Genomic DNA, 18,560 nt, shown 5'->3' on the forward strand with positions numbered 1-18,560 from the left:
ATCCCGTTCGCATGATTGTACCCTGAACCAAAAACAGAGGATGAAATCTATTTGTTTAATTAACCAGGGAGTTTAACGATTATTGTCATGAGAGGTGAGTGATGGGCTCACGCGCGCTAATTTCAACGTGAGCTGGAGAAAAGTGTCGCTATTGGATCATGCATTACGTTTCATCGCATTTTAGAAACAAACAAGGGAACTACAGCAGGGCCCACGTTATGCACACGATTGGAGCGTGTATCTCACTTGCACTGTTGTAACGTGGATATATTAATTCTCTGGCCCGTGATTGGGCGTCTCTGCTTAAAGTGTGAGTTGGTCTCCTCTGTTATGCTCTCACACATTTAATTGATATATTAATCTGACTGTACTTTGTGTGGGACATCAGGCGTGAGAAAAAAAAGAAAAAAATAAATAAAAAGGAAATGTTATTGTAGCTCCATTCTCAATATTGGCTTTTGGCTGTTTACTTCTAAGTTCTAATAAAAATTCTTATACAATATATTAATTATCACATTATGGAAAGATAAAAATATATTAATGAAACTAATTAAACAATTTTTAGGAATGATAATATGGTGGGTTTTGCAATTCTTGTTTAAGAGGTTATGTACTAATATTCAATTGATTTGAATTAATTTGAATCGAACCCAACTTTTAGATTTACTTTGTTTTTTAATTTTAACTTTATTTTTTATAAATCAAATAGGTTTAAAGATTTTAAAATTTTTCGGTTTTACATAATAAAAATCAAACCAAATTAAAATATATTTTCTATCAAAATTGATTTGAAAAAATTAAATCAGACAAACTAAACCAAACCGATCGGTGGTCTATGGGTTGGAAATAAATGAGCATCGCTTGCATTACGTTGATCAAGTTAATGATGGATTAGCTCTAATTCTAAACTCATGATAAAACCAAAACAAATGTGTATGCAAATAGATGCAATTAACTCCGTCTCAGTTATAGTAATTTAATTACTGCACGCGCACAAATTGTGCTTTTAAAAAGGAATTTGCAGCGAAATCTTACCACAATCTAGCTGTGAACCGGCAACATACTGCCATACCATGTCATCTTGCGATGTGTTGCGCTGTACCATAATTAAGGCCACGTGTGATGGATCCACTGCAATCGCTGACCAACTATAATTTTTCCATGTACTGATGTGGCTCTTTCAAATTGGTAAGCAAGCAGCTTTTTTTTTTCATTGGCTACGAATATTCTATGTTGTGACTAGTCTCACAAGTAATTTTTTTTAATTTATTAAAATTAGTAATTAACTTCTTTTGACATATTGAAACACTTCAAGGAAAATTATCAGAATTTAAATTTTTATTTTTTAAACAAAATTTTTAATTTGTTATTAAACATTTATATAAAAGGAACAAAAAAAAGAGGAGAATTAGTTTTAGAAGAGCTGTCAAAACAGCTGTTGGATTTGGTGGGATTTAGAGGTATGTCCTAAAAAGGACAAACCAAAAATATAAGTTTAGATACGAGAGCAAATTGGTGCCCATGAGGCCATGGAAAAAAAATATATTTTGGATTAAGGTTTGCAAAGTTCAAATAATAATTGGATACAGACAAATTTTTGAGTTATGTCTTTTTTTTTTTTTTTTTTTAAACAGCATTGAGGAAACAAGGTTGGTTCCCAAAAAAAAAGAAAATGATATATTCAATATCTGTAATCGATATATAATAATTATATTTAGTATTTAAAATTAGTAAAATGTGCTAATAAAGTACATATACATGTGTGCACACTAAAAGATAATTTAATGATAAATGTATATACGACTTTATAATATATATTCAAGTTGAATTCATCTTCCTTTATATATATACACAAATATAGATGTTTATACATATGCTGCAAAATATCAATTTCACAAATTATATTTTTAGAAAAAGAAAAATACACCACTTATTTATGATATTAAAAGAAAGAAGCTAGTGTAATTCCCTCTTATAATCTAGAATTTCCAAATCTCTCTCTCACTATACAGAGTGTGTATGTATAATATATATATATATATATATATATATATATATATATATATATATATATATATAACTTTTCATATTTAATAATAAAATTTTAAAAGATAAAATTTTTATAATTTTAAATATTTTTTAGTTTCATAAATTTAAATTCTAAGTTTTTCTATTATTTTAATATTTCAATCAATCAATAGAAAATAAAATTGAAAAATAAACGAAAACTAATATAACAGTACTCCATAATGAAATATGCATGTGTCAGATATTATTTTTCCTTTTTTTTTTTTTTCTGTGAAATGTTATTCAGAAATTTTAAAGTAATGACATAGTTATATTCAAAATTTTAATTTATAATTTTCAATTAAAACAAATATTCACTAGCTCTTCGTGGCTTGCAGGGACGGCAGTCGGCTCGTGCTTCTCGGCTCCCTTCCAGCTCTCTGGTTGACTGACATGGCAGTGTTCAGCGCTGGCAACGTCCTCCTACAGGGACCTTTAAGTGCAATGTTGATGTTGCGATATCGCCGTCGATTCATAAGTCCAGTTTTGGCGCGATAGTTCGTGATGGGACAAGTAATTAATTTTGTTGCTGGCTTGTCTGGTCATTTTAATTGGGTTATGAATCCTACTATGGCAGAAGCAATCGGATTAAGGGAGGTCTTATCTTGGCTCAAGACTAAAGTTTTTCCTTCTGTTATTATTGAAGTGGACTGCCTGCAGTTGTACCAGGCCATCTGCAGTCCGTCTATCTCTCTTTCTTAACTTGGTAGCATTGTCCCTGATTGTAAACGTCTCGTGCATGATTTAGCAAATTCTTCTATTTGCTGGTCTCGAGAACAAGGGAACAGTGCAGCTCACCATTGCATGTTCATATCCTTGCTTTTATCAATGGGAAACTACTCCCTCGTGTATTGAAACTGTCTTGCTTCTGGATTTACAACTCGAATAAAGCTTCTTTCTCTTATTCTCAAAAAAAAAAAATAATAATAAAATAAAATAAAATTTTGAAACCATTAAATATCAATATAAATTGGCCAAAAAAAAAAAAAAAAAAAAAGAAGACAGTAAACATATTGGGCCAGGCCTCTGGATTAGAAGTGGAGAATGAATTGGGCCGAGCACGAAACCCTCCGCTGAAGAATAGTTCCCAAAACAAAAGGTTTAAAACGAAGTCGTTTCAACTTTCAACTTCTGAAGTTATACCGCTCATCGGCTTAAACCAGAAGACGGGAAGAGGGAGCTGAAACCCATAATTAAAGCCAGCATGGCGGATCCTTACTACAGATACGGTGCTCTCGCAGACAAAGGTACTTTTTTTTTTTTTTCTCTCTCTCTCTCTCTCTCTCTCTCACTCTCTCTCTATATCCAAACCGTAAAACTTCATAAACCCTAAAAATTTTGTGCGTCCATTACTAAAACTGCTATTTGCTGCTTGGCTGGTGAGAAAATGCGAGAAAGTGCGGGTTATTTAAAATTCTGACATAGTTATTGAATTTGGCTATAATTTTTCTTGTTGAAGTATGGAATTCATTTACTAATGATATAATTTGGTTTAGTCTTGTTGAATTTCTTGAAATTGAATTTATGGGAGTGAAATAAACATCTGCACTTATTTTAAACATGGTATTGTGAAATTTCAATTGCATTCTACAAAACTTTGCGGAATTCGTTTAGTCTGCTTTATTGGTTGGTTTTTCTTTCTTTCTTTCCTGTTTGCTGATTGCTGTTTTAGATTTCATTTTAATAAAGATATCTTGTTGTTTCAGGTTTGCCTAATTTTTCTGGCTATCACATTCCAGTTTCAAATGAATTGCGAGATTCTGCTTCGGGGTTTCTACAGAGAGAGGTTAAAAGTCCATTTTGTACATGTTAAATGAAATTTGTGTGCACAGAGTTTTTTCATTCCTTAATAAAATTTTATTTTTAGTAGCAGATAAAACCATTACAATCTGGGTCTTATGGCTTGGATAATATTTCGAGTATTGGTGTTCGTACTGAACCTGTCATCAGTGAAGTAATAGCTGGAGCTAGTGGAAATGGTTACCCATCTGTTGAAGATACAAAGTTACCAAGGCAAAGACGGGATGCATCAGTTAACATTATCTCATCCGTGCCGGACTTGATAAATGGAAGGCCCAGTCCTTCGAGAAATGTTGATGGCCCTTCAATATCAAGAGGGGAATCGAACATTTTGTTTGTTGATGGGCTCCCTACTGATTGCACTAGAAGAGAAGTAGGCCGTATCCTTATAGTAGTTCATCATAGCGTATTTGTAATCTGGAATAAAATGTGTATTTTCAGCTAAAGTGCTTTTGAATTTACCTGTTTGTGAATATATTTTGGCCATTTTCTATTTTCAAGAAAGAAAATGTACCTGCTAATTTTAAGCCCAAGAAGCAGGAATGTCTGAAAAACATTTAAATGACTTCAGTTTGTTTTATTATTTCTACTATATTTTTTCCTTGATTTATAATCAAAGATCTTTTCCGTCCATTTATTGGATACAAAGACATCAAAGTTATTCACAAGGAGCCCAGACGTGTAAGTTTGCTACTTTACTATACTCTATGGAGTTTGATTTGATGCAAGGTTTACTGTGCAAAAAGAAAATAGGTGCATTACTGTCTTGGAGGTACTTATGTTTATGTCATTGCCTACATGAAACTAGGTCCTTCGGTGAAGAACTGAAGGTACCATTATACTTCTTCTTTTGTGTGTTTGTGGGTTAAGGGTGACAATGGTGAATATTTTATTCTGCTCTTCCTTGTTTACATTTGCAGCTTAAAATTGTACATCTAAGCTGAGACATCTGTTCATTTTTTGTTCTGAAAAATTTCCCCCCAAATCTTATAAAAGCATTGGTTTAGATTTTTTTTTGTTTTTCTATACGTATTGTCAGAAGATGCTTATAACAAAAGCTTTTTTTTGTCAATTTTCCTATCAGATAAAAGTTGAAAATAAAGGAATATGCTGATACTTTTTTTTTTGTTAGTTAAAGGTTCTTCTATCGTCTTGGAATGATTTGTTAAGGATAAAATGAAAATTTAATAATTGAAAACATGCTTGTCATTGATTTTCCAATACATTGACCACTTCCCACTGTTATGACCGAGCAGCCTCCTCCTGCACCTGATATAATGCTACGTTCTTCAAATTATGTATTCCTTTTATTTCTTGTTGTTTCTTTCCCCTGTTTGTAATAATTTTCTCTATATGTTACTATACTGTAGACTGGAGACAAGGCAATGGTCTTATGCTTTGTGGAGTTTGTTGACACAAAGTGTGCTATAACTGCCAAGGAAGCTCTTCAAGGTAAACTGCATCCAAGAATATGCATCTTTTTGTCAACTCACTTTTCCTGAGTGACAGTATGCTGCATTTGCACTTTCCCCTTTCAAATTGTGGAACTAGATGGCCAATATCCATATTCCAACTATGTTTTTGTATTCATTACAAGTATGCATTCTGGTCCAACATTTTTTTTATCAGTTACCATGCAATTGAAATACCTGTGGTACATCAATTTTATATATCTTAGCAAATAATCTCTTTTAGTTTACCACTTGCAGTTATCTTATAAAGAATATTGGAAATGCTCAACCAATAAAAGTTCTGTAGGGAAATTTATAATTCAATCAGGCTGTGACACGTGGATTTTTTTTCAGGGTACAGGTTTGATGATAGGAAACCTGACTCCCCTGTCTTGAAAATTCATTTTGCACACTTTCCTTTCCGGCTTCCATCAGATCATGATGAACAGCGTGTTGGTATCCTGCGGTGATCACAAGTTCATGATGGAGTGAGACTGGAACTTGTAGCTTTGTATTTGTTATGATATGAAGAGACGCTGCTATTGCACGATGTGCAATTTCTACGTGGGTGTGCCACGGGCGGCATAGAATGCTCCTTTGTATTTGAAGATCCAGTGTTGTGACAGTATGGAACTTAAAGGTTGTATTATTGTGTAACAGATGCCTACCGATCCAATTCTATTGTTTTTTATCAATTAATCAGAGGTGTAGTTGCAAGCTTAAGCCATTCATTTGTGTTGGGACTTAACCAATTATATATGATTTGATTTGTTTTTATATATTGCACATGTATTTTTGATTAGATGGTTGCAAACACAGAAATACTTTGAAATGCCAAACATGGCCTAAATACTTGTAAAAGTGCCTGCATGAGACTGGATGGTGGCTTGCCATGCCCATTCCTGATCTGCTCGCTGCAGGAATATTGCATTTTGGCTACATCCATAGAGAACTGTCTATTTTCAATCATTTGGGTCCTTTTTTGTCACCCTCATCTTGTATGAATGTATACAAATCAAATTAATTCTTGTCAAAGCCAACAGTTTTGAAGATATATATGGGAGCACTGAAGAAAAGTACAAAAGCTACCAAATCATTGTCTCCAGACATCACCAAGAAACCAAGTCAATTACATAAACATCTCTTAATGGCTTTCCTGTAGTTGTCTGTAGCAGCAATAGTAAAAGATAACATACATTATAAAGCTATTCTCTTCAACTAAATCCATCATCATCCTTCACTTTTCTTAAGAATAAAATATATCATTAAATTACTAGTTTATAGTCATGTATATCCTTACTAGTAACAACAAGACAAAAAACAAAAACCATGAGGCATGCTTTCTTAATATTTGAAAACAAGACTAACAGAAGGGTCATGTTAAAAGAATATTACAACTAATGTCAACTTCATCCATCTTTTTATTTTGAATTTGGGTATGGTGCCATGATTCTGTATGATCTACATGTATAACTTAAACCTACAAATGCTACTATCAGCTGATTGTTGGGGTGTGAGGAGCTGCAGCTGAAGCTGCAGATACCGTTTTCATAGCCCCTTTCGACCAAATTACACGAAGAATGACAATTGTTTTGTTCTATAATACAACTACATGTATATAGAAGAAAGAAAGAACATATCCAAAAGAATTCAAATATCAGGGGAAAAATGCAACTCATTCAATTATAGGAATCCAGTGCCTGCATGACAATGGTGTAGAAGATTATGAGCAATAACATCTCTAGCTTTCATCGAGCTTACTGATCTTAAAGCAACTTCAGGCACCATTTCATCATCAACAAGATCAATCGCCAGCTTCGGATCTACTTCCTCTTTACACATTTCACAAATATTATGCAAAACACAACAAGCACCAAGAACAATAGGCAAGTCCTGTAATTTCACCTCTGTTCTTTTCTGCAAACAACTCCACCTTCCTTTCAATCTTGAAAATGCATCCTTTGCGACCTTCTGAATTTCTCCAATTTTCTCATTAAAAGCGTGCTGAGTCCATGTCAAATGCGGCTGTGTATAAGGCACCAAAACCCAATCCATTAGAGGGTATCCTGAATTCCCAACAACCCAAACATCCTTTAAAAGACCTCCATTAGCCCTTTGATACAAAAGAGACTTCTCCAAGACCTGATCATCAGGCATTGAACCAGGCCAACCAATACAAACATCAGTAAACACTCCTCTTGGATCAACAACACCTTGAACTGTAATCGAATATGATGTTTTCTGGTTCCTCTCAGTATGCCTTTTATTAAAATAAGCTGCAACACTAATCTTTGGTGCTATAATAGGAATATGAGTAGTATACATAGACCCAACAACATTAGGTATACCTGAAATTGACTCAAACTCATTTTTTATCTTCTTCAAATTATCCTCATCGGGCCATTGTAAATATTTAGGCATTAAAACATTTCTTATAGCAGAACAAACTTCAAGAACTAATTTATGGCAAGTAGAAATACCTAAACCAAACCTTTTTGACACAAGTCTTAAAGGTTCACCAGTTGCTAATCTCCAAATACAAACAGCAACTCTTTGCTTGACAGGAATTGCATTCCTCAAAGTAGTGTCTTCTTTAGCTATAACTGAACGTAGCTCTTCGCATATCATTTCAAAAGTAGCTTTGCTCATCCTAAATGCTTGCTTGAACTCTTCATCTGGATAATCTGGCCTATTGCATTCATCCCACCATTGTTTATCTCTATCTTTGACCCATAACCGTCTGTGTTGACCACCAGTCGCTTGCTTTGCATCCCCAATTGCTTTATTTTTAGCAACCCCATTAGAGGCAGCAGAAATTGCAACAGCACCAGCTATAGCTCGTGATTTCTTGCGTTTGACTCGGTCAGTTTCTTCAATTTCTGAGTAGTAATCTTGAAAATTGGAATAGTATTCAGTCATTTTTCTAGCCTGTTTCTTGTGGTTTTCTTCCAATAATTGCTTCTCTTCATATGAGGCTTTGTTTTGTTCTTCCTGATCGCTCTTTTCTTGCTCTTCTAACAACACCAGTGATGTAATTATACCCTTAAAGTGTTTCCTCTTCTTGCTGTTATTGCTGTCTTCTTCAAATGAGTTGTTATCACCATCTTCATCATCGTTATCGCTTTCTTGCTTATCCTTTCTGTGCCGTTTCTTGGTGGTGGTGTTGGTAATTTCATTCATTTGGATTGGTGAGGATTTGAACAAGCAACAAGGTGTACACAGACACAGAGGAGAAATATCGTTTTACTGGGTTTGGTGTAGAAGCGAGTTTCATATAAGAGGAGAAATAAGAAATGGGAAAAGAGTTGAAGCAAAGACACAACAAGAAGAGGGAGAGAGAGGGAAGAAATACTAAAGTCTTAGTATTTGTTATTGCCTCTTTTAAGAATGTGTGAGCCAAGTGTGAACACAGCATATCCATTGACAATCATGGTTATGAGTTTAATGTTGACTTTCTTTTTCTTCTTTCCCATTTTCAAGTTAAAATTCAAAAAATCATTTGAAGAACAAATGAATTTAATTTTAATTTTTGAGGTCAAATCACCAATGAAATTTTTTTAACTATAAACTTCGAATAAACAAATATCATTAATAAGATGACAATCTTAACCCAATAATCCATTTAACATTTAGATTAGAATACAGAAAATGCCAACTAGACTTGACCCAGGATTGCATATAAAAATGGGAGTATTTGATGATAATTTTGTCTGAAAAAGGGTAAAAACTTTGATTGAGGAGGTGCCACCTCAAATTGTACATCTTTAAACAAAAACATTACTAGAGAAGGACATGTGCAAGTGTGAACACGGCTTTGAAGACGAGTGCTAAAATATTAGACTTTTAGTTTATATTGAGCATGGTGGCGGTAGGTGTGGGACGGTGACGACTTGGGATTACGTGGTTTGGATTTTTTGGTATCTTGCCATGCCAAACATGGAATGCTAATTTGCAATTTGTCAAATTCTAGCCGCTGATGGTGTGGGTCTTTTTTTTTATCTATGACCTGGGTTCTATTTTGAAAAAAAAAAAAAAACGATTAAAGAATAACTTAATATAATTATTGAATTTTTTCATCTTTTAGATAGTCTTTTTTTTTTTTTTTTTTTTTTTCCTTTTTGATAAAACAATTCCAACCATCGAAATTCCATATTCTAGACCTATAACTTTGTAGATAAAATTCTCATGGAGTATCGCATAATAATGCTAAACAAACTTTTGACAGACCTAAAAATTGACTGAGTTACAGCGATAATTCTGACAGGGACTTTCGGGGACAGAATCAAAATTTAGTATGTACTTTGGTGGAAATTTTTATCTTCTAAATCATAATCAAAGTGTTATTGTCGGATGAAGGTTTATTTAAGCTTTATTGCTTTGGAAAAATGGGTTTTGTTTGAATTTAAGGTAAAGAAAAAGAGAGCGAGTAGAAACTTTGATACTATACACGTTTAGTAAAAAATTGATTAGAAAGAAACCATAAAAAATTAAGCAATTTAAAAATAATGGCATAGGTCTTGTAAGATTCAAGAATAATTGCTGAATTATATGAACATTTATCAAAAATGACAAACAAAACGAGGCTTGAAATTATTGTAAAAAGCTTGCCCAAGTAACAATTGAATTAAAAACGACAAACTACAAAATCCAACAAAGCAAATTTTGAACTTTCACATGATTTGATGCCATTTTTATCAGCACAAACATATATCATATCTTTACATTGAAATATCGACGACTACTGTAAATAACCTCCTCACTTCTAATACTATAGATAGATAAGCAATTGTATAATAATATAATATGTAATGGTTTCTTTGTCTGATATCAATAGTGTAATCATTCTCACAAAATAAAAATGTATTTCTGGGGGCCATAGTAGCACTTAACGTATGTGCTAAAAAATTCAACATTATCCACTACTTTTGACCATGTCACTAGCAATAACCCTACCGCTGCGAAAGGTGAAAACACATAGGAGAGAATAACCAAAACATTAACTACCAACAAATTTCCAGTGCATAGAATTAGGAACACGTTTTACTTGGCTATACAAGGAAACAAAGTCAGATAGACTGGCCCATAACTGATAAATTTTTAAAGTGAATATTACCAACCTGTATTCTTCTGCAGTGTGAAAGCAAGAATTCCAGGCAATCCGCCCGCAAAAGAAAATTAGAATTGCAAAGTCAGGTCTAAACTAAAGGAGTTAGTCAACAGCAATAATGTTCTTTCTACACGGGTTTTGGGCTGTTTAACAAGTCTTTATTAGAGTCTAAACCATCAAGACTGTGGATCCCTGTTCCCAATGGTCAAATAAAGAAAAGAAATGCCTCTTCTTCCAACAAGATCATTTCCAATGCTAATTTTTGAAGGTTCAGAACTACCACTAGTGGGGTTGGCCAACACCCAGGAAAAATGAAAATCATATCGACTAGACTAACTACAAATATTCAGGTAAACAATTTGACTCTTGAAACACATTCTGATTTGTGCCATATTTAATAGATGATGTACAATGAACAGTACCCTTTCAGAAATTAATTAGGCAGTATATATTAAAAAGAAGGCAAGAAACAGTGAGAGCACAATACCAAAGATGACGGCAAGATGCCTTTGTGGAGTAACTTCGTTTACGGTAAAGATGCTATTCCCAATCAAAATGGACTGTGAAGTATAGGAATGAAATATTGGTCAACAATGCACATCCAACTTCCTCAATTTCTTGGGATTTTTCCAGCATGATTGGGTAATTTTTCACACTTGATAGCCTAAAATACATAGTAAAAGACAAGGTGGAACCACAAAACCAACTCATAGTTTCATTGTGTCAGAGAAACCCGCATCATTTGCAGAGACAAAAACTAAGTAAGAGATTTGCCAGCCCATTCCCGTTCTCTTCTCTTTTGCTTGGCTTGCATCCGGTTAAATTTCTCTTTCCCCTTCTCCAAAAGAGGGTCATGGACAACATAGTCATTTGGGTCATCTTTGCGAGACATACGATCCTATCACCATTTAGAAAGTTGAAAAACTTAATATTTTGCATACCCTTGGCAAGCATAGTATTTTCTATAGTACCTTAACAAAGCATATCACCAATATATCATTGTTTAAAAAATAAATGATATCATGCCAACGTGGTTTCAAGAAGTCTCCCAGAAAATAAACAGAATTCATACTGGAGATGGTAAAAGATAAAAGAAACTTACCTTGCCAGGTTCCGGAACAAATTTTAAGCGGACATTACTCCAGTCAGACAAATCCTCTTTGTAACCTCCTTCAGACTTACTATTTGAAGTATTAGCCTTTGCAGAAATACTCTTCTTAAACTTATCAAGTTTCGCTAAAACCTGAAAGTAGTGAAACCAGAATCAAATAAAAGATGTAAATAAATATGCATCAAAATGAAATATAAAAGTAGGTCACAAATATAAAGAGCACGCGCAACTACCCATAGACGCATAAAATGGAACCACAAATGCTAATGTACCAGTAAAACTGAAGGGAAACATGGACATAACTTGCTAATTTAGAAGAGGAGATCCCCCTCAACTGTTAAGAACAACCAAATGGTAATGTTGTGCAAAATTCTCCTTTCTGTGGCTCTACTTAAAGTATTCATATTTTGCAAAATCGCTTCCATTTTGTTGCTCTTTATGATTCAGGGGGCAATTTTTTTAAGTTTGCAAATTTCATTCATATTTGCCTTCAATCTTAATGCTACAATAGTAGAGGTCCATGCCTCATGCCTCTCGGATACAATTGAAATCAATACAAAATCTAATGTGTTAATTTGATAAAATCAAAAGAATAGGATAGGATTGAAAAAGCATGCAAGATTCAGGATTTATGACATCATAATGCCAAATAAATAAAAGGTATATGTTAATTTGATAAAACGAAAAGAACGGATAGGAATGAAAAAGTATGCAAAATTCAGGAATTACGAGATCATATCATCATAATGTCAAAGAGAAAACAAGGTAGAAGGATGAACCACACAGAACTTACATCCTCCTCCCGTCCTTGAAGTCTGCGCTTCTTCTGTTTTTGCAATTGTCTTTCTCGTTCAGCATTATTGAATAGCTGTAAGTCTACATCTGCATTAGCTATGCGTTCAGCTCTGGCTTCAGATCCTATTCCTTTTTTTTTCAGTGACAGCTTTTCTACTCTTGGCTGGTCATCATCAGTGCTTTTAGGACTGGATGTGGCAGCAATAAAATAGTTATATTCAGCATAATACAATATATTCAGTTGAGCACGCTTCAACCTTGGGCTCAGACAGGAATCGGACAAGTTTACTGGAATAAGAGGGAAAAGGCCTTTAATGAAACTAGGCAAGGGTACACATGATCCCAAAGATAAAGAACTTTACTCTGCTTTGAATGCAGCAATACTTAGGGAATTATCACTTCATATTTTCATAACTAATATTTTTTTCATATAGATTTAATTTGTTCACAAACAAATGAAAAATCATTTCCCAATGAACACACACACACACACACACACACACATATATACATATTTTATTCTCTGACTAATTGATTTCTTGTTGAAAGTGCTTTGCACTGTCCTATTGAACTTCAACCCATTGTCTCATCTTCTTGCCACCTTAAAAACATTGTAATGTACCACTTATTTCATTTGATAAATATGTCAGCACTCATTCTCCACATGTGAGTTGAGACATAGAATTTATTAGCAATTAAACACATTGCAAAGCAATTTTAGTAATTTCTTCACACAGGTGTGCACACAAGTCAGTATTTTACCTCAAAGACAACACTGAAGTTCCAAACATCTCATCTCTCAAATAAAAAGAGAACATGTATAGGTATATCTAACCTAGGGGGAGAAATTTGATGGTCTTTTGGGTCCACGCTTCCTGCACATAGAAATTGGAACAGATACATTAAATAACTAAGCCAAACATGAAAAAGTAGTAATCTAAAATGGAAGGACATAGAAAGCAGAAAAGATAAATAAATAACAAAATTAGCCAACCAACCATTTCTTTTATGTCTAACATTATCAGCAACCAGTAGCCAGAATTGCCATTTTTAAAGTCATGAATCTAATGATGCACATTATGATATGGCTCTAATTTTAATTGCTAAAATAATAAACTAGACCATTTTCTTGAGCTAGCACCAAAATTATTAAAATTGGTATATGCCTTGAACCATATTGGAATATCCAGTGAAGAGCAATTACAAGAATCACAATGCTCCCATCATAAAACAGCTTTTATCCAACAAATTGCAATAGCATCAACATGTGATTAACCAATTATGAGAACATCAAGTACAGGATGTTAATTGGGGGCTCTAACAGTTTTCTTTCACCAATTTCAAGCACTTGGCAAGGGAACCTGTTAGCTCAATATCCTTCATGCATCTATATGTGTGTGAGTGTATGCTCACTCGTGTATTCATCTAGTATTTCATAAGGAGAAATCATTCTTGACTCTTGAAAATGAATTCAGCAATCAACCAGGACCAACTAATTCACTTGGCAAGGTCTTCATTGATCTCATTTTAATTTAGGAAAATGGGAAGTCAAAATCTTTTTAGCAGGAGAACATCTAAAGCAAGAATTACACTAAACAGTCAAGGTGGAAAATTTCACTTAAGTGAAAAGCTTGTGAAAATAAATGACTACCATTTTGCTTTTGCTTTTGCTTTTGCTTTGACGGGAGATCTCCCAGGTCATTTCTTTTTCTGAGTATTTGTTGGCGCATTCTTGCATCAAAATTCGCCTCATTTTCATCTTCATCATCATCGCCACCACTATTAGAAAATTCAGCACCTGAATCTTTCAGTGGCGCCTCCTTCTTTGAGCTTAATGCTTCTCTCACAGATAATTGCAGATCCCTTGTTGCTTTTGCATCAGATGGGTTCTGCATTGAAGAAGTAGTCTTAAGGACATGTCCTGTAGATCATCAAATACAATCTCAAATGAAAAAATAGACAGCACTTGCATTTGCTTCATATATTATTTGCCAACTAACCTCTGAGTATTATAAAAATAACTACATTGCAAAAGAGGCAGCCTGAGCTCCAACCCGATAAATTTCATAATGTCTGTAATCTGTATTTTACATGTTTTGATCAAGGAACATCTCATGAAATAAAAGGTTATCACTCAGTTACAAGCTGACTCATAAAAGATTTTATGTGAATCCACCTTCATTTTCATAGAAAAATGTTCAAGACCATGAAAGTCGGGTGAAACTAGGTGGGGAGGGGGGGGGGGGGGGGAACCGCATCCCCAACAAAGTTTTTTGAAAAAAATTACATATTCATAATTAGAAATATAAAAAATTATATTTTTGAACCCCCAACTTTTAAAAAATTTTATTTTGCACCCCAAACAATTTTTCCTATTTTCGCCTCTAATGACCGTGTCATAGACGGGTGTAATTGTAAATGAGTTGAGCCGGCTCACGAGTTGTTCGAGCTCGACTTGGAAAAAGTTCAAAAAAGTTAGGCTCAAACTCGATGATGTTCAAATCAAAAGATTATCGAACTTTATTGAGCTTTTATATATACATTTACATAATATTTATTTTAGATTTACTCGAGTCAAGTTGAAGCTCAAATTTTTTCGAGTTGAATGAAGCCTCAAGTCGAGCTCAGCAGCCTAAAATTTTCAGGCTCGTCGAGTTTTGAGCCTAGCAGGTTCGAGCTTGACTCGATTCATTTACAACCCTAGTGTCATATATTGAAAATTCAAACAGATTACCAATATCACATTTGTGTCGCTATTTAAGGTTTTTCTTTTCCAAATAATGGCCACTTTTAAAAATGGAGATGTATACACAAATGATTCCATGTCCTTATGTCTTGATTTTTAAGCCGTTAATCAAGGGTCATATCCTAGTTTTACAGGATCATAACAAAGTGAAATATTACATATTAGACATTATTAATTACCGCATGATAAAAAAGTTCCACACTAGAAATTAAACCATTACCAGATGATCTTCCTTTAGGAGGCGAGGATCATCCAATACATCATGACTACTCTTGATTTTTTGTTTTGCAGCTGCTAATTCCTTCTCCTCTTCTTCAGCTTCTTCCCCAAATGAAAGCAAATTCAACTTTCTGCATTGCGCAGACACATTAAACCATGAGTAAGAACATTGATGGAAATTAGTGATCTTCACGTTCCAAAAAACACATTCTTTAAGCTCATGTAGGATTTGCAGTTGGTGGAGGAACTTACTTCACAGCTTTCTTCTTTGAATCTTTATTTTCAGATTCTGTTGCAGATTGGGTCAAAAGCTTGGGGGTTCTTCTTGGAACAATATCGTCAAAAGGGTTCCACAATACCTAAAAGAAAATTTTGAAGGACTATAGTAAGTAAACTAAACCATAATATTTAGAAAATAATATCATCAGTTCCATGAAAAGTCATTCAAATTGAAACAAAAAGTATGAAGGTAAAGGTATAAAACAGATTAAATAACAGATGCATGAAAATCCAAGGTGAACAAGCATCAAGTCTTTACAACATCTTGTAAACATGCTACGACTAAATGCAAAAATTTGAAGGATCATTCACCTCAACTCAGGGGTGGATCAAGAAAATTAAATTAGTGGAGGCAATGTATAAAAGCAATAATTCAGTGGGGGCAAAGTATAAAAATTCAGTGGAATAAATACAAATCAACATAATTATATATACTAAAATGTAAAAAATTATAAACTGAACTGTAAAAAGCCAGTGGGGGCAAGTGCCCCCATTGTAAATCCGCCCCTGCCTCAACTGCCTAATGCATCACAGCTTCAATGGCTTCAGATATTGCTATGCTTGCAAATATACAAGAGATGTAAGCTTCAGAAAATAGAGATGGCCTACCTCAACTGATTTGATTTTTGGGACTGGATCTAGTGGCCGGTCATCCTTATCAGTTTCAACCTCACCAATGGCCAAAAGGTTATATATTGAATCTCCAGTCACCTGAAAAAAGAAAATAATAAAAAAAAAAACTCATTTCAGTTAAATCATAAATGAGTAAAAAAAATTCAAAATCACCATTACCTTTCCAAAAATGGTATTCTTCCGATCGAGCCAATCACACTTATCCAAGGAGATGAAGAATTGACTCCCATTTGAATGCGGGGAACCAGCATTTGCACATGCCACTATTCCCCTGTGGTTGAATCTTAGGCGAGAATGGAACTCATCCTTAAAAAGACTTCCATATATGCTATCGCCACCTATAAATAACAATGAGCACCATCAAGTATTACCAGAAATCATCAAACCACAGGATTGCTTGATCCAGATTACGAATAGTTAACAGGCAAACAGCCACTGACAGCATCATCCATAAAGTTTTAAGCAACTTTGTTAATATAATCTAAAATATTTGTTCCCATAAAGAAACACAAAGAAGCGTGATCCTACTTTTTTTTTACTTTCCCCTAGGCTAACTTCAGACTAAGAGAAGCATTTTAATACTGAGAGAAGAAAATGAAAGTGAAATGGAAGTGCCACTCGGTTTTTCTTTTTCCTTCTCTTTTCCCCTCTAAACATGTAATTGGTGAACAAAGATCGTTAAATTCCAACAATCATGGGCGCCAACAGAGTCATCGGAACAATTTGAATTTTCAAAATTTAAGAATTACAGAGTAAATTTCACGTCTCAATGAGTAGCTCCAGCTTAAGAGGAGCATATGTGCCAATTCCGATACCCGCGACTAAAGTTCAATCAACACACTAAAACCCTAAAGAACCCCCAACTTAAGCAAAATGTAAATACTAAATAGCCAATTAATTAGCCGAAGCAATCAATTGTCTTCAAGTGTCAGCAGATAAAAAGTGAATGCTAACCAGTGCCGGTGCCGGTGGGGTCACCGCCTTGGATAAGGAAGCCCTTGATAATACGATGAAAGATGGTGTTATCGTAGTAGCCTTCAAGACAAAGCTGGACGAAGTTCCTGACAGCCTTTGGGGCCTCTTTAGGCCAAAGCTCAATGTCCAGTGGCCCGTAGGTCGTGTTCACTATCACCTTCCCCTTCGTCGGCGGTTCAAGCACGTATATTGACGACATCGTCTAACACCATAGACACTCTTAAGACCTTGTTATTTTAATTTTTCATATTTCAGGCTCGCATGACCTTAACCTGTTCGTGATTAAATGAAAACTCTTTGCGCCGTCAGCTTTTCGACGTTAAAACGACGCCGGTCATAAAATGGGCCTATACTGCAATTTAAGTGTTATGAGTAACTAACTATTTAGTCCCTTAGGTTTGAATGAAATTATTATCACAACACTATTATTTGGCAAAATACTAATTCATCCCTAGGGTTTAGTCCTGTTAGAGGATTTAGTTTTTATAAAAGTGTTATTTTACAAGTAAAATTACATTATAAGCGTTATTTCTTTCTTTCAAAGCAATCATTTAACAATTCTATAAAATAGAAGGACAATGAAACGTTTATTGTTTAGTACGTTTTTTATCATTTGGTTTTAAAAATCAATTTGCAGCAAAATTATGTTTGATAATTCAAATTTTTTTTTTTTTTGTATATGGGGAAGAAAACTCAAACCATCTTAGGAGATAAGTGTATTTAGGAGATAAATGTATGTTGAATAAATTATATATAGAAATTAAAAAGAAGAAGATCGAGCTCAACTACGGCCTCATTTATAAATCAAATTAATATCTTATTTACATATAAATATACAATATAAATTAGTTATAATTACCATAAAATAATAACTGATATAATAAATAATTCTTATGATGCCAACATTGCTATTTATAAATATGGAAAAATATATATAATAAATGTAGAGGTGCGAATAAAGATGATTAATTAGATAGATAAAAATATATTTATAAATTTATTGTTATATTAATAAAGGATAATAATAATTATTGTAAAATATTATTTTATTCTTATATCCAAAATAAAATAACCATCTCCACATTTTTTAAAATACATTAATTACTATTTTATCATTCCATCAATTTTTCATACTTTTTCCGTCAACAACAGTTATTATTATTATTATGTGGGAAAATTACCATTTTATACCTATTTTCTATTAAAATACACTAGTATGTCCCTACGCTAATTGTTTATCCAGTACCACACCAATCACGGTTTTGTATCACTAATACTGTCTTTTATCCATCAAGAGAGAGAATTTACCATATAAAGGAGGAAGAACGCATGGCTCAGTCAAAATGGCTAAAACAAGTAAATGTAGGAGAGACACAA

General features: G+C 33.8%; 3 protein-coding genes across 4 annotated transcripts; 1 reads left to right on the top strand and 2 right to left on the bottom strand.

Moving 5' to 3' along the window:
• Positions 1-3,162: 3,162 nt before the first annotated feature.
• LOC105638115 (RNA-binding protein 2) lies at positions 3,163-6,097 on the top strand. 2 transcript variants are annotated; one of them, XM_089724786.1, is made up of 6 exons: positions 3,163-3,314; positions 3,774-3,853; positions 3,938-4,247; positions 4,487-4,548; positions 5,238-5,319; positions 5,673-6,097. In XM_089724786.1, exons 1-6 carry the CDS (start codon positions 3,272-3,274, stop codon positions 5,786-5,788), a joined length of 693 nt encoding a protein of 230 aa, XP_089580912.1. In that variant the 5' UTR covers positions 3,163-3,271; the 3' UTR covers positions 5,789-6,097. The 2 variants fall into 2 exon arrangements, with proteins under 2 accessions (XP_089580912.1, XP_089580913.1); XM_089724787.1 differs by having other exon boundaries at positions 3,941-4,247.
• A 585-nt stretch (positions 6,098-6,682) lies between these two features.
• Positions 6,683-8,724, bottom strand: LOC105638116 (nuclease). Its single transcript, XM_037636971.2, has one exon. It carries the CDS (start codon positions 8,496-8,498, stop codon positions 7,002-7,004), a length of 1,497 nt encoding a protein of 498 aa, XP_037492899.1. The 5' UTR covers positions 8,499-8,724; the 3' UTR covers positions 6,683-7,001.
• A 2,052-nt stretch (positions 8,725-10,776) lies between these two features.
• Positions 10,777-17,461, bottom strand: LOC105638117 (Cyclophilin-like peptidyl-prolyl cis-trans isomerase family protein). Its single transcript, XM_012221856.4, has 10 exons — positions 17,163-17,461; positions 16,368-16,546; positions 16,185-16,286; positions 15,549-15,655; positions 15,298-15,427; positions 13,983-14,220; positions 13,167-13,206; positions 12,330-12,519; positions 11,528-11,668; positions 10,777-11,323 (listed from the first exon to the last, which is right to left on the bottom strand). Exons 1-10 carry the CDS (start codon positions 17,380-17,382, stop codon positions 11,183-11,185), a joined length of 1,488 nt encoding a protein of 495 aa, XP_012077246.1. The 5' UTR covers positions 17,383-17,461; the 3' UTR covers positions 10,777-11,182.
• Positions 17,462-18,560: the final 1,099 nt, after the last annotated feature.

Source organism: Jatropha curcas, chromosome 8 (genome assembly GCF_041381405.1).
Source record: "Jatropha curcas cultivar XTBG-Jc1 chromosome 8, XTBG_Jcur_1.0, whole genome shotgun sequence".
NCBI lineage: Eukaryota > Viridiplantae > Streptophyta > Magnoliopsida > Malpighiales > Euphorbiaceae > Jatropha > Jatropha curcas.